The sequence below is a fragment of the Sinohyriopsis cumingii genome, chromosome 3 (genome assembly GCF_028554795.1).
Source record: "Sinohyriopsis cumingii isolate HCF-2022 chromosome 3, ASM2855479v2, whole genome shotgun sequence".
Classification (NCBI taxonomy): domain Eukaryota; kingdom Metazoa; phylum Mollusca; class Bivalvia; order Unionida; family Unionidae; genus Sinohyriopsis; species Sinohyriopsis cumingii.
This window is the reverse complement of record NC_142963.1, coordinates 119,795,944-119,813,206: the sequence shown is the minus strand read 5'-3', so window position 1 is coordinate 119,813,206 and position 17,263 is coordinate 119,795,944. Positions and strand designations below refer to the sequence as shown.

The 17,263-nt window shown below is 36.8% G+C and overlaps 1 protein-coding gene across 3 annotated transcripts in view; it reads right to left on the bottom strand.

The window, feature by feature from the left end:
• LOC149803693 (growth hormone-inducible transmembrane protein-like) overlaps window positions 1-16,688 on the bottom strand; it is a 29,006-nt gene extending 12,318 nt beyond the window's left edge. Inside the window, exons 1-5 of one of the 3 annotated variants that reach the window (XM_089953480.1) lie at window positions 16,551-16,688; window positions 11,390-11,613; window positions 10,154-10,265; window positions 9,560-9,701; window positions 6,308-6,506 (exon numbers count right to left, since the gene is read on the bottom strand). In XM_089953480.1, the coding sequence (XP_089809606.1) occupies window positions 6,308-6,506; window positions 9,560-9,701; window positions 10,154-10,265; window positions 11,390-11,597 (661 nt within the window). In that variant the 5' untranslated portion in view covers window positions 11,598-11,613; window positions 16,551-16,688. Of the gene's footprint in view, window positions 1-6,307; window positions 6,507-9,559; window positions 9,702-10,153; window positions 10,266-11,389; window positions 11,614-16,511 lie in introns of all 3 variants that reach the window. The other 2 variants (XM_089953481.1, XM_089953482.1) reach the window with 2 other exon arrangements.
• Between the last annotated feature and the right edge of the window lie 575 nt (window positions 16,689-17,263).

Genomic DNA, 17,263 nt, shown 5'->3' with positions numbered 1-17,263 from the left:
TTGTGCCTGAACCATGGCCTGATCATGTTGTGTTGGATTACCATTTGGTTTTGATGGGCCAGTAACTGATTCAATATACCTATGTTGTTGGTCCCTAAAATCCTGAGATGCAGCAGTTGGAAGAAGACTGATGAATAAGGTCTAAGATTTCTGGGAAACAGCCCTATAATGTTTGCCGAGTTCAAGAAAAAAAATCTTTAAAGAATCCAAAGCCACATCTCATTAGAAATGAAGATCTGCTGATGACACCACTGATATTGTCTTAGCTACAGCCGCTGATAGCAGTTTCAAGACAATGGGTGATAATGATTCTTCTTTCACTAAAATGAATAAAATGTGTGTGTGTGTGATTTGGATTTTTAATGTAGCTTCAAACTGTTTCAGTCATACTGCTACGATGTCAGCAGCGTGGAAGTTAAAGTGATGTCTAGCACTGGGGCATCATGGTACAGACATGAAGCATCATGTCCCACCCAGTTACATTATCCTGAAACCAGGCCTACGAGTCCTAAACACTAACCTATTAATGAGTGCCTAGCAAGGCAGTTGTTAGTACCATTTTTACAAGTCTCAGTTGTGACTTGGCTGGGGTTCAAACCCACAAACTCCCACATGAGGCAGATCCTCTAACCACTTAGGCCAGTGGAATGGTCACGAAGGAAGCTTCTGAAAACAGATCAGCATGTGAAGCTATGGTCACTCATGATCTGGCCTTGATTCTATGATTCTAAAACCTCCAAGGACTTAACCAAGAGGCGAGGAACCAGCTGAAATGACCACTTGTGTAGCTGTGATGTTAGAAGGGTTTACTAGCCAAAAGGGGCAATGAACATTATAGCTCAAGGTTGATATAAATGATCTCAGTTTAGCACTCCTTTTTTTTTATTCTTGACCTCTGCTCTGCCATAGTACATCTTTTCTGACCATCAGTGAGTGCGGATGTAACACCAAGTCAGGTGTGGGCATTACTCCTGACAATATCTCTAAGCAAGAAAGAATCTTAGTGTCTCTTGAATGCATTGGCTTAGTGTGCATATCAGTGGGGAAGGCAGTAATTTTCATTAACGGCCATGTTGAATGACCATGTCTCCTTCTCCTTGACCACTTGTGATATTTGGTGAGAAGGGTTTGGAGGAACCTTGGAGGAGGGTATACCCTATCTTCCTGTGATTCTTGGGAATCAAATATAATTAATAAAGCACCATCATCATCCTACTCCAAATTTCAGTTGTATACAGAAGAATTGGAACAGAAATGATAAATCTTTGTGGAATGTCAGAAAGTGGGCAAATGGATATCCTCTGTGACCCAGCATAGGAAGTGACAGCTGTCGTTAATGGCTGTTTTGTTGGAAGAGCAAAACTTCTCATCTCCACTAGGCCTCTTTGGAGAAGGGGAAATAACCCTCTCCTTCCTTAACAATCTTTCCGATATAATGTGGTGGTCTCTGGACCTCATCACTCTTACTTGCAGGAAGCCATATAGATAACACACATAGCAGAATAGGCTGATCTCTCCCCTGAAGGGGGAAGTTCCACACACCAAAAGGGTTAAAAAGGAACTTGGTGAAGGAAGGGACATTGGTCAGGTTTTATATCCCTGGAGCATGCATAAAAACTGGCTCTGACCCAGTGGTTGGAAAAATAGGTAATGTAGCAGAACAGTGGTGTTCAAACATATCCTTGACACTGTTAATCCAGTAGGTTTTGATATTTGACAATCTGTACCTGGAAACATATGCCCTGTAAATACCAGGTGAGCTGTGGAATACGTCCAGTGAATGAAACCCAGTGACAGCTGATCAGTGCCTGGAGTTCGATGATAAGGGACCAGTCAGTGATGGATCAATTACAGTCTATGGCAATCTAGAGCTGTGGGAACTTTCCTCAGAACTAGAAAAGTAAGACTGACCTCTAACTCTCTTTGGGTTGTGTGATCTGCTCACAGCCAGACCTTGGGTACTACAGTGACCTTGCCCGTCTGACAATGGGGAAGTGCAAAACTCTCCATATTACCCTGCTAAGGGTATTACTGTTTTTCATCGTGGAATGGTGCTCCACCACCCATTTATACTGGGGGTGGGGGGGCACCTGGACATCTTTTTGGAAGATGTGCTATCTCAAAGAGGGATGCTGCTCCTTCCTTTTCACCTGGACACATTCCTCTGAGAAATATTTGTTGCTTCCTCACAGGTAGTAACTGTAGATCTCTTGGAAGATGCTGTCTGTCTCTTTTATATGGGGAGATGCAGTGTTTTGCCAAGACTTTTATATGGGGAGACAGTGTTTTGCCAAGACTTTTATATGGGGAGATGCAGTGTTTTGCATAAGTCAAGATCCAACTGATTCAGAAGAACATGCTTCCTTCCTCTTTCTGCAAAATTTTAAATGTTAGTCTGACCACAAAAAGGACATACATTCATGTATATTTTGTGCATGATGTACCAACTATGTGAGTGTCCCATTGGCCTTTATTGTACCCACACTTATCAATCATTTGAAACAGCTGTAAATAAAAGTTATGAAACAAGAAACTTTAATGCAACAAATGAAATATAATAGCAACAAAGATTACATCAGCCTCATTGATACTCATTACTCCTTCTTTGTACTGTAAAAACAAATGTCAGAGTTAATTCATTTTCTTCCATTAACAGATTATGGCACAACAATATAATTGTTTCAATTATAGTAATGTTTTGAAACATTACTTAAACATTTAAAAGCACCTGGAATCTCTATTAAAACAAAGTATTTGGATGTTTTGTGTTGTTACCACACTGCTGAATTGATGATAATAATATCAGAACCCAGTGAAACTGTACACACTTTTGAGCAAACCATAACTGGAAAAATTTGACGACTTAATATTGTACACAAGGTCACACACCATTATGAAGTAGGGAAGATAGGGGGCTAATCATGTAAAATGCACTAAAAAAAGGAATGATAATTTGTCTTATCAAACAGTAAATATGTGAGAAGATAGTTTCAGTAAAAAGAATTATGAATCTCAAGCCCTAAAATGTAACAAATCCATGACCTGTAGAATTTTTTTTCTCTTCATTGTGTTTTCCCATGTGTTGACTCAATATCGTCAATAAAAGAATGAGGACACACTTTTGCGCTTGGCTAATTATGTAGGTCAAACTGAGTCAATGCACATGCTAAAAAATCTCTAGAACCAAGAGTTTATGTATTGGGAATGGACGAGGCATTTCCATTGTGGAAAGTTAAGGTTTAGTAATAGTGACTGGTATGGCATTACAGTAGTCCCCCTCTTATAAGGCCACCCCTAATGCAGCAGGGAAGTGGCCTTATAATGCGGGTGGCCTTTCTAGAGGGGGATGATAAATGCGAATAGTAAATACATATGAAAAAAGTCAGAAGTACATTTAATTTTAAATATTTAATATTTTAATTAAAAAATCACATGCATGATGTGAAATAAATGTAAAACAAACTTTGTCATCATTTTCAAAAGAATGCTACGAATAACCATTGATATAGTTTTAAAACTGTCTTTATAATTATGTTACAGTTCACACCATCTGTCACTTTGTTGGTAACAGTCTAAAAAACAAACCAGTCTCGTCACATTACAAATATCCTTGCTGTCATATCCCCTGCATATATCATTTAGTCTTTTGTTCCAATCTTCGACAACTTCATTATTAACATCTGCTGATTCGCCGCTAATGACAGAACACTTGATATTGTGTCGCACTTGAAATCTGTGCAACCATCTGTTACTTGCGGTAAAGTCGTCATATCCCAATTCAACTGACAAACTTTTTGCTTTTTCTTGTCTTTCAAATCAGGATACAAACGTCTCCTGGCTCAAACAATCTTCCTTTCTCCGTCCATTTCAAATTTCCACTTCTGCAGAATTATTTCATTATCTTTCGCGATATTGTTTATCTTAGTCTTCCCAACGTTAGTTTTGTGCAAGGATCCTCGACGACCCCACCCCCCGTCAGTTGAAATACTTTCACGTTCTCTAAACTGAGAATTTTTATTTTCCTCGATGACATGTTGATCTTTTTGCAGCAAGTTATTCATGTTGCCAACTACAATACTGATGAAACAATTTTGTACGCATCTAAACAAATTGCCGTGTGTTTTTAAAGGAAGTGATCTTGTCATGTGATTCATTAGTCGCAGTCTGGTACCCTATTGTTTTTATACATTTCTTGAAACTAAGTGAGAGAAGACAAAACGGCTTCGATATGTACCATTAACATCATGCAGATTTGGCCTCACGGCCGCTAGGATTCGTAATTTTGACAATTATTGTCAGTAATAATAGCCACTGATTACCAAAGTGAACAAGCTCAACATCTTACTAAGGGAAGCCATAAAGGCTATTAAACCATTCTCCTGCTGTCTTGGGTATTGTACATCGATACTGCCAATTCTCAGCTGTTACTACTGTTCGATAATTGTAATCTTAACAATTATCTGAGTGACTAAACCGGACATCTTATGATAACACAGCAGTAAGACTAATTGGATTACATGTACGTACCCTTTTGTATGGATTAAAATTTGAGTCTTTCTCGGTTTTTATGGAATAAATTTGGCTTCTTGTGAGGCGTAAATGATATAATATTAACCTTGGTGGCAAATGTACTTTATTCAACACTTCTTTCAGTAACGAAAACCTGACATCGGGAAACAGAAATCGGATTACTTAACACACGTTATGAATAAAATACTGGTTCTGGATACATATTCGTATAAAATGTGGCCGCTTGTGAGGGGTAAATTTTATAATTTTGCACTAATATGCTGGCCACTGGTCGCATTAGCCGGGTGGCCTTTGGCGAGGGGTACTTTTGAACACAAACTCATCGGTGCCAACGGATTCTGGCCGTAAGGAGCGGGTGGCCGCTGGTCAGGGGGGCCGTTCAAGAGGGGGACTACTGTACTGATATTAAAATAGGCATTAACATACTACTTCATTATCTGATTTATCCGCAATGCAAATTGTATGAAGTATACAGCTTTCTACCCTTTTATGCAGATATACGTGTACTAGATTATGTGACTTGGTTTCACTATGTAACAAAACAAACATAAATACTATCTGGTTTATACCACTGTGTCTTTAATTTTTGTGTCATCTGCCTTGAAAAGACTTCCACTGAACTCAAATAGCATTTGGCCAGTTTTTCTAAATTGCTGTGCTATGGTCTGCCATGTTTCCAGTATAAATTTTCCATCACCAAAATGATTTCATGGAGATCCAGTGCATGTGGTAAGTTTGTTATTTGTTTTGTCTTTTTAATACAAGACCAGAATGCCTTCTAAATTTAATCAAAGTCATAAAATTGGTAATAGCTTTGCAAGAAATTTCTTTTCTTCTTCTCAAAATGATTAAAGCAAGAGACAACTTTATCTCCATATAACTGGGACTCGTACAGCAGTTTAAGTACAGGACCAATGAAAGAACTAAAATGTATGGCATGGTGACCAAGGTATTCTGCATCTGCTCAGAAGGAGAAGCATGAAATTGTTGTAATGGCTGAATTAAAATCATGGATGCTTAGCAGATTGACTGTTTCGATGTATTATGCTTTTCCTGTCGGGGATGAGATTGACCAAGAGTGATGGTTCAAAACCTTGACACAAAGTGAAGGAGCATGCGTGTCTCCTTGTCACCAGAGGTACACTACTACCAATGATTTGCTGGAGGAGACCATCACACAGTGACCCTTAATTGTCTGACACACCCAAGTAGGGGTAAAAATACTGCTCGTGACCGCTGAGGCAGAAGCTCTAACCACTTAGGCCACTGAAGTGGTCTCACACATACTGTGCAGATAGAGGAATAATAATCCTGACATGTTGCAAAGTGGAAACAACATTTAGAACACTGATGACTATACACTGAGATTTTTATGATTGTGGTTTCTGCAAAACAAACCAAATGATAACCAACCAGGGGCTTAATTTTTTAATTGCATTGTCTAAGAGTAAACTGTCTGGCACTTATCCAACAGAAAAATTAACCAGTCCCAATCATGACATAATTTTAACACCCCTGAATACCCAAAGTGTCCAGAATGAATGGTTAGGTTCTGTATGACAAATTTTAACAGTAATATTCTATTTCTCTTATATCTTTTGTTGTCATTTTTATTTTGCAAGATGAATGTTGCTGCTTCATTACATAATTTTACTGTAAACACAATTTTTATGATTATTTTTTCATCATATTTTACCAAGACACCTGATATAATCTTACTCTTAAACAAATGGACGGCCTCAAGAAAATCAAATACATGTACAAAATTGACTCTTACCTCCAATAACTCCAACTGTGTACCAAGCTGCCCTCACCAGAATGGGTCCTCCTAAGAAAGTGATTGGGGCCACTACTGCCCCTAAAATCCCTGCATGAGCCAGCCAGGCCAACTGCTTGGCCCCAAACCCTGATTTGTAGGGAATTGAGTGGCACACTGAACCACTGCCAATCATTGCAACATAGGATCCAAAAAGGAACTGCAAGAAGAAATTTGTTTCTTAGCTTTCAATAATTTTATCCATAATAGACGGCTTAATTAAAATTGTAATTCTTGTATCCTAACAAAATTCAAATGCAGGCTACTTTTTCAAACTACCATATTTATCGTATATATTAGTGATGGAATCAGTCAGAATTTCATAATCAATAATCTGTTGCACTTAACCAACTGATAATCTATTATAATCGGTTGCTAGGAGCAAACTTCAATTTTTGCTTGTTATAAACTTATATCTTTGCTTAAGAGTTCAAAATGTTAAAAACTTACAGGAGTAATTTCTTTTAATGAAATGTATACTTTAAAAATATCACATTTTGGTTCTACTGTGTTATTTTTGTTCTTCAACTCTGTTAAATAAAAGCAACTTTTTATGTCTGATCAGTCTTATGTAAGTGAAATACCGCTGCAATCTGCCAAAATTCTTTCATTCATATGTGATGTGTCTATAATTTAAAGTATAGAAGGACATGGTTTTCTTGTTTGTCATTATTTATAAATACTACAAAGGATTTTACATTTAAACTGAAACAAATCATCGAAATATGTTTAATTTTTTTTTATTAACTCAACAATTTAACAGCTTAAACATGCAATCATGACTATATGTTCCTACTTATGAAAGTTTCCACCTACAGGATATGGTATGGTTTTATATTTGTAAATTGTGATGGGAATAAATAATTCATATCAACTTTAGTGGATTGGAAGCCCTATTTAGCTTACCATTTACACAAGAGTTTTACTAACATTGTGTTTTGCATGCAACTCAAAAGACGTAGTCTCCCTTTAAACACAATCAATTATGGAGTTTCACAGTTGATTATCTTACTGGTTTGCTCAACCATCTGATGATCGATTAAAATCGATAATCAGAACAACACACGTATATATATTGGTACATAATAAAATAAAAAACTGGTCTTGTCCCAGAATTTATGGTAAAACTTTTTATAACCTAGGTCATATGTCCCAAGACTTAAGAAACAAAATAAATTTGTGTTGAATTTGCACCCTCCACTGCATGTTGCAATAAAATAAACAAAACACTTATTTGATGTTATATAAATGAAAGAAACTAACCTTGCATTGTCATCATTTATTCCTCTTTTTTCATCATGAGCATTTAAGAATAAAATACATCCACAAACTCTTCTGGTGAAAACACCACATTGATGACTTTCTGTTTAGAAGTAGTGATAACAATATTTTCAAAATGATGACCATAATGGATGTCAGGTTGGCACCAATTTCTTGGGGGCCAACAAGATTGCATAAGACGTTTGGTGAAAACCCCGCGTCAATACAACTTTCTGTTCTGGAAGAGTAATGATAACATTTTCCAGATGGCAGCCAAAGCGGCCACACTGAATGCAAATTCAGCAAAATAATCATTTATGACTAACTACAGCTCATAACGTGGAAGCCCAATGCCAATATGACCATCCAATCAGACAGTGTAGTGACAACAAGATGTTTTAAGACGGCTTCCATATTTGATGTTTTGAGTGCCACCATTTTCATATGTAACCAACTACAGCTTGATGAGTGTGTGTTAACTTTCATGGTGATCCTCCAAGTAGTTTAGAAGTTGCAACAGCAAACTTGTGATACTGAAAGGATGATGGGTAACATGCTAATCTTTAAGTACTGCTGATTTGTAACAAGTAGAGCTACAATCTGTTTGTTTTGCAGTTGACTAGAGACTCATCGAGGAACTGCCACACCATCCTAAGAGATGACAATTTTTCCCATTGGTTATACAAATTTATTAACTGATAGATTCTTCCTGATGGTTTCCCCAGACCATTTCCATGTTTATTTGTAGAAAGCTGTTTCCAAAGGACATCTCAGCACTCTAAACATATAAGGTTATGTAAAAGTGTGTCACCAGAAAGTCTAAAATGAAAAATGGAACCGAATGTCTTCCTATCAACATACCTTTCTCTGCAGTGAGTTGGCAACTGCATACATTTCTTTCAGCCTGCAGAATCATTTCACAAAATTCAAGCCTTTTCTAGGATTTTTCATGGTTAGCCAAGCATGAAGTACCTTATTACAACTTCCTGACCATCCCAAAGCCTGACATGGAAATACACTTGCTTGTTTTGTAAGCACTTGTTCATACTTTCATCCAATTTGTTCTTTAAAATACTAAAATTGTATGGGGACAGCCCATAACTGGCAAGATACAAAGTTTTCTTATCTCCACATAAACATTTTTAGCGATGTTGCCATCAGAACATGCTGGCAAACAACTTTGCTTATTCCAGTGTTAGACAAATAACATGTGCTCTGAAACCGTGTGCAGAGACCAAATAACTTCAGCCCATAAAGCATCTTCTTTTGACAGAAACAATGTCATCAACTGACAGGAAGACTGTTTAGGAGTTGTCAAGTTCACAGAGTTTATTATGTTAATAGGCTTTTGAGAATCAATGTTGACTCTAGAATATGGGTGCCCCCTCCCACCTAAAAAAATTATGCAACATCCACTACTTCCAGTTGCATGCCCGACTTGGATGTTTTGCACCTTTTGCATAAGATTTCAAAGCATCTTCACCCATAGACATCACATTAAATGCCTTAAGACGTAATTTGCAACAGACAAATGTCTACTTTTTCTACTGCAATTCTTTTAATTCTCAATTTTTAACCCATGGTGCATGAAATTTTGTATTACTCACTATCTTTGCATCCAGGCATGTGTATGGGTGAAAAACTGCATCAAGGCAAAAACAACAGTTACCAAATATTACAGAAGTCTCATTTGACATTGCAAGATCATTTTCATTGCACGAGTTTTCATTTTCAAGGGTTCCTGATAGAATTCAAGGATTATATGAAAATTTAAGCCTATTTTATGGCTTTTTTTAGGGATGCCATGGAATTCAAGGTTTTAAAGGATTGCTATGGATGCCGATATTGGCTTCAGGAAAATGACAAAAAATGTAGGACCTTAAGTTAATAGGTAGAGCATAAAGGCTATTTAGATGCCCATGAATAAGTACACAAGAAAAATAAGGTTCTTACCAGCAATGGCCTTCTGGTCATTAGAGACATTAAACGGGGGCTTCTACTGGCTGCCACAGCTGCTGCAGCTGTCACACCAATACTGGCAGCAAAATACATATATGTGTCTCGCATACGTCGTCTTACTTCTGGCGACCAAAGCCTTTAATAAAACAAAATGGAAACAAATCTGATGTAGTGTTTCTGGCTATGTTCATGTCCATGTATTTGTGTGCAGGAATATTTGCATTTTTTTTGCAAGATATGAAAAAATCTTGGCAATTTTCAAAATAAACTATCCATGCATTAAATCTTATGATTACATTTGATAAACTGCAAAATTTAATGAATAACTGCATGACCACCTGGCGAACTATCCAGATCATCATGCTATAAAAAACAAGTCAGAACATACTTCTGTTAAAAGTTTTACTCTGATATAGAAGTGTACCACAAACTGGAAGGCCTTTTGCTGAATTCTTGGGAGTGGTTATGTGAAAAGCTATATGTGCGCTGATGAGTAATGACCCAAAAATTCTCACAACAATATCTGAACAATGTAAACAGACTAATTAAAAATACAAAAGATAAGACTGGCTAATTACGAGTACTTACACAGATTTTTCAAGAGCACCAACTTCCTTGGACATTCCAAGCCCATAGTAACACAGAGCTCCAAGTCCTAACACTGATGCTCCTGCTACTAACCCACGCCCCATGGAAATGGCTGGAATCAGAAACGAGTAATTTTTACATATTAGCCAACTGCTACTAATCTACAACCCATGGAAATGACTAGAATCAGAAACAGGTAATTTTTACATATTAGCCAACTGGCTATGTGCAGATCAATATAACAAATACAAAGGTGAATTTGAGTGAATCTCACAGAGACATTAATCAACCGTAAATCTAAAATCAATTCACGTAAATGTTTGCATAACACAAAACAAACTGCACTAACATAAGAGAAACTGCATGTCAACTTTATTTTTCATTTCTTAAGAAACTGAAAAGCAAAAGGCAGTAACCTGATCCTCTGCAAAGTCAAAACAGAGTAAAGGTACAGTAAGATGTTTTCTTTGCTGAAAAGGCAAACTCAAGATTTAAAATAATGTCCCATACTTGATGACACTAAAGGCATTGGCAATTTTATTATAAGAGAACATAACTCAACAACATGTAATGACAACAGGATGATAGTTACCAAAACACACATGTTGCTTAACCAAATCAAATTTGTATGAACTTGTTTGATGTAATAAGCAAATCTATGCAAAACTGAAGCTATTCTTAAAAAAGTAATTTATCAAGTCTTGTCCAAACCTGCCCAACAAACTGCTCAGCAATCATATATTCTTCCTAAGATTCTCAGCCTGGTGGCTTTTTCTCTAGACACAATGATCAACACTTACTGGTGAATACCTGGCTATATTTTTGCTTGGTAAAGGCATATAAGGGAAAAGTTGCCAGTGTCCTCACTGATTCAAAAAGAGGATCCAAATAAACTTTACAAATATGCAAACAACACAGCAGTACATCAGTAAATTTGCAAACATGCAAACAAGATAGTACATATGTAAATTCTCAAGATTGGTTGTGAATTTAGTGTTTTTCAGCAGTTTAATCTTTCCAGTAATCTTTTGTCATAAAAACTATTGACTAAATTGGATCCAAATCTGTGCAGACTGGATAAGCAAATTAAAAATGATCTTTTTAACAAATTAAAATTTCATCAGTTTCTTTTTTCCATATGACCATGACATAGCTTTCTACTTCTTAAGTAATCAAGTTAATAACAAAACCCTCAACCCCTCAGTACTGTACAAGTCAGAGACAGGTTATCCTTACCAGTTTCCCCTCCTGGGGCTGTAAGAGTTTCCTTTAGGGTCCTCGTCTCAGTTTTTCTTCTAAGGAAACGAGCTGAGCGGGCTTCATTGGCATAAGCCTGTACTCGTATAAACAGTTTAAGCTTTGAGCCATGGCAAAGGCCAGATTTACCTATGGATGACACTAGTGCAGGTAACTGGCTTAGTCGCACTGCAAGCATGGTGGACATTTTGATTCCTCAATCCCTATGGAGAAAAATAACAACAAAGTCATCGTAACTATAAACATCCAATACAGTAAATAAATATATTACAAAAGGTGTGGGGAGGGATTACTAAGGATTTTTTTAACACCTGGCAAGAAGAAGAAAAAATTGCTTATGATGGGCATGCCTGAATAGAAATACTGCTAAACAGAAGCATAACATAATACTGATAATTAATGTTATGCACCAGAGCAGGAGGAAAATACCTTGGCCAAGTGAGCTAGAAGCTGAACATTAGCAATTCTAGAGTAACCTTTGTTTCTTGGACAGACAATGGACAACTGTCTAAACAGTCTTTACAAGTGTCTCTTGAATGGACTGACACTCAACTGTCCAAAAATAATCTACACAAATTCAAGACAACTTCCTTTAAACTATGTAGTGCTAAAACCATCTTTGTTATTCTTGGAAGGAAAGATTTTTAAACTAACCACTGAGGCTGCCATACTGGATGTAAGATTAGCACAATTTTCATTTGGGACAAACTAAACACCATCAAATGATGTTTGGTGAAAATTACATGTCAATATGACCATTAATTCAGGAAACTGAGCAAAAAGATTTGTATTCTGTTCATTGTGCTAGCCATACTGAATATCTTCAAGGCAGCAGTGTCATTTAGGTCCAACTAGATATGAGAAGGCTGTCAGTGAAAATGCTGTGTCAATGTAACAATAAATTCTTGAAACACAGTAATAAAAATTCAAGATGGATAAATGGCATGATTCTCAGTCAGGACCAACTATCTTGCAAAAACCCGTTGCTCATATGACATTAACAGTGGTACCACCAGGGGTATAAGACTGAGAGTCAAAATCTTGTTGTAAGAACTCTGGGTCAGATTGAGTATTTAAAAAAAAAAACCAACCTTAAGGCTTAAGGGTCAAATTAAAACTTTTGTGGGTCTCCGGTATATATATATGGGTGTACTGGGAACACTGTTGGGAGTGGATTTGCTATCATTGCAAAGAACTCCATAATTCACCATGTTAACAACACTACAACTTTCAATGTCAAATACACAATGTTTGAACTGGTTCAGACCTTACTCAAAATAGAACAAAGATCAGTCCATACTTTTCTGCCTCTACTGCCCTCCTCCAAGTCAAAAGAACAAGCTGACCAAATTTCTTTTTTGGAGTACATTAGTTTCCTAACCTCATGGAGAACAAAAATTATTTAGGTGGCAACCTGATTATTATTGGAGAATTTAACTTTCACTCTGACTGTCCTGGAATCCCATACACAAAAACGTTTACATTCTATTCACATTTTCAGCTTCAAATAGTGAGCAGCCAACCCTACCCCCTCCCAATATGGTTATATTTTAGACTGAGTTCGTCATCGACCTGATGATAATATTCTATAGTCTTCAGTGGTGTTCCATAACTTGAATCAGATCACCTCTGTGTTTTATGCCATTTCATCACATCAGTCCCCAACCCTTTTTCTCTGCTACTAAGAGAAACCTCCATATGATAAATATAACCCAAATAATGCATGACATTCAAGCAAACCTAACAACTTCATTATGTCCTACAGCAATACAACTTGACAAGTGCTTGCTTTTACTGCCTGACAAAGATGGCTCAACAGCCATGTGTTGAGCAGCAATTCAACAGTGTTCTCCATGGTACAGCAGTGTTCGGGACCAGCTTCATATAGCTAAACGAGAATGCCATGAGCATGCGTGTCATTTGGATTTTTTACTTAGCTTTTAAAAAAATTCAGTTATATCACTACAATGTCTGCTGTGTGGCAGTTTACAGTGATGTCTAGCAACGGGATATCATGCCAGACATGTAGCATGATGTCCCACCCAGTCACATTATCCTGACACCAGGCTGACCAGTCCTAATACTAACCTCTTAATACTGAGTGCCTAATGAGGCAGCTGTTAGTAATTTTTTTATAAATCTTTGGTATGACTCCGAGGCGGACGCTTTAACAAATGCCATGAGGCTGACAGGATCTGGCTTTCCACAAGCCTCACTATTTATAAGCAGATCCATGAAGCCACTAAAAAGAATGTCACATAATTCCTGCAGCAAAATCAAATTACTACAGTAGTAAGATCACTGAAAGTTCCAGCAGCAAAGAGCTCTTAATGTCAAGATATAAATGTACATCACTTCCACCAACCTCTATGGTCAACCTACTAGACACATTTGCAAATTTCTGTGACAAAGTTCAGTTTATTAGAGATAAGCTTGACAACACAATTTTAACCAACTCATTGTCACCAAGCATTTGTGATACAGAATATACATGGCAACCTTTTACAGCATTTGAAAATCTGTCCCTATGGATTTGGTACATACATTTGTGACGAAGAGTGATGTGAACTCGATCTGATTCCGACAACACCATTACTTGAGGGCTTAGATTCAATATTGCCTTCACTAACCGATGATATCAGTACTTCTCTCTCATCCACATAATTGTCATCATCTTTCAAACTGCAATTGTAAAGCCCATGTTGATGAAATCAACACTTGACCAAAGATATTTAAAGAACTACTGCACTGTTTCCAACCCCTCATTCATTTAAAAAATCTTTGAAAAAGTTTTTCTATCCCAATTTATATCTTATCTGAATTCAAATAGTCTTTTTAGCAACATGCAGGCTGCATATCGCAATCACCAAAGAAATGCAACTGTCCTTCTGAGAGTAGTTAATGACTTCTCTGCTTTTGGTAGTGGAAAGATAAACAATCCCCACCCACCTTGACTTGTCTGTGGCATCTGATAATAGTAGACAATGACATATTACTTCACCATCTCCAGCATGTATCTGATATCATGACACAGTCTTACTATGGCTCAAGTCCTACTTAGTCAACAGGACACATACTGTGTCCGTAAATGTTAAATAATCCAGCCCAGTTCATCAATGTTGTGGTATTCCACAAGGCCCAGTTCTTAAACCCATTTTCTTCATTCTACACCCTCAGCTGCTCTCAATTGTCATAGACTGACATAACATGTCTCACCAATTGTAATTTGTATAATGATGACATTAAAATCTTGCTGCCCATCTGATTATGTGGCTACCATCCAAAGCACAGAGAGGTGCATGTACCATGTCAAGTCATGGATGTCATGTAACAAGCTGAAGATGAATGATGATAAAACTATTAAAAGGGAAGACATACTGATAACTGCACTAAAACTTTCCCATTCACATCCTTTGCCTCAAACAATAAATATCTACAATACCGTCATTAAATTCAGACAGTAGGCATCCAACATGTAATGAACATATGCAATGCTACATTCCTAGAGCTGAAACACAACAGCTCCATTCACAACTTTCTTTCAGCTGATGCCACTAAAATATTTGTGTGTAACCCGTAGTACTTTCAAGACTTGGCTATTGTAACTCACTTCTGGTTCATCTCATAATCAACTACAGAAACTTTAAAAAGTTCAAAACACAGCTTAACACCTTTGAGTATGAAGAACTGAGCACATCTCCCACTGGCTACTCATTCAATCCAGAATCGAAAAAAATCTGTTCACTATGCTAAATTTTGCTGACCGACTCCAGTCCAATATACCATTCTGACCTCATGCATGTGTACACTCCATCTAGAAACTTACACTCCTCTTCTCTTGTTCGCACTGATAAAATGAAGTCATACGGACAGTCTTTTATGTACCAAGACCCAGCTACATGGAACAAATTTCCCATAGATCTTAGACACAACAACGATTTAATTCATGTGCTCTTTAAACTCACCTATTTCAACTACATGAACAGACTTGAGAACTTAATAGTTTATCTAATATTGCAAAACACTTAGAGCTTCTAAAGATTATGGGATTCACATAAACTCCCACATGTTTGTACCTTACAACAGAATTTATAAATGAAAAGCATAAAGGATATTTTTAAAAATGTGCAATACAGTAATTTCTTCCACTGATTTTTAATTTCTAACCCGAGTCACCATGCGGCCCCTCACAGTGTGAAATGATTGTCATTCCAATGCAAACAAAAGCTCCTGATGAGCACAAGCAAACAGACTGCTCACTCTCCACTTCTGATTTATAGAATAGTCTATTTCTATAAAATCTGTCATCTGCATCCAATATTTGCAACGTCTAGTTTTAACATTTCCAAAAACAAAGAGATGCAAGTCCAAAATTTACTGAATTATTGAGATTTTCACAGACGGTGAATTACATCATAACTGCTGCTTGAAAAAAGAAGTCCAAGCAAATAAGGTAATTGTGTTGCTTCTGAAACTCTTTTTTGATCTGAAACACCAACCTGACAGTGTTTTGGACCCCATGGTAACAATCAGGTTAGAACTTGTAAATCAATGAATTAAATGACTAAGTTCTGAGCAATTTTTATATCCTTGATGGCTTCTGTCTGTAAGATCGGTACGAATTACAAAGGGAGGGTGTGAGAATACTACAGGTGCTGTAATAAGTCTACATTATTATTTATTACATCTTGTAAATAATTAATATTATATACAGCATACTGGAAATATTCTTAAAAAATAAACTATATTACTATATGAAACGAACTTGAGCTTATTATAAGCTTTTGGAAACATGAAGAGAAAAAAACATGATGCAACACTGCTTCAAGTTTAATTATTACTGTATATAGACGTGAAACCTGAATCTTCTGAAATGACTTTGGGTTTTTGTTGTAGTTGCTGTTTTCAAAACTGCACTTAGGCCTACTTCAATTTACATTGTTATTTATACTGGAGAGTAATATCTTTAAATGAAACATTACATAACCCCATATATCGGCAACATAAATAACATCTAGTTTCCTTAGATTTCTGGACTTGTATTTAATTCACTGAGATATTTACAACTACTTTTACATTAAATTACTGCTTCAACTCTTACCCAATACTGTTCTTACAAAATTAAAAGTTATTTTTTAACCTCTTCTCCGCTATCAACAGTTGTGTTAATGCGTCTTCGAACAACCAAGTCTACCGGAAGTCTAATTCCATTTGGAATACTTCGTCTTTTCTCGAATGTTCTCGCAGTAGTAATATTCGTGACCTTTTCCATCCCATTCTAGAACAACAACAAAAAATAAATAATAATTGTGATATACCATCAGGCTCATAGTTGATATTACCTCATAAAAACTACAAAAAGCTAAGAATTCATTATTACAGACTGCATAGGGCCGAGCCCATACATATAAATTAAAATATAAATATAAAATAAATGGATTTTAAACATAAAAGAGATTTCAATGTACAATTCTTGCTATTAGATATCCTTGTCATCGCTGAGGAAACACTTTCTCGCAACTTGTTCCAAACTGAATACTTTAAAGTGTACAAACATGTTAGAGGCACTGTTCCATCTTGAAATGCTCAATAGATAAGGTAGACTATTAGTATAACCAATAACTAGCTTTCTTTTCAAACATTCACTGAAGTCTGTCCACATGGGAGCGTAATGCAGTTGCGCCCGCTGAATTAATGGGGTCGGGAGGGGTAAACATGATGTAGTGGTCAGCTATTAAGTTTTAACGGATGTAGGCCAAAATATTTAGAGGCGAAATGGGGGGGGGGGGGGGCACTCCCCCTTTGCCGCTATATTCGGGCGCCCATGGCGCAATGCATTTTGCAGCTTTGCTA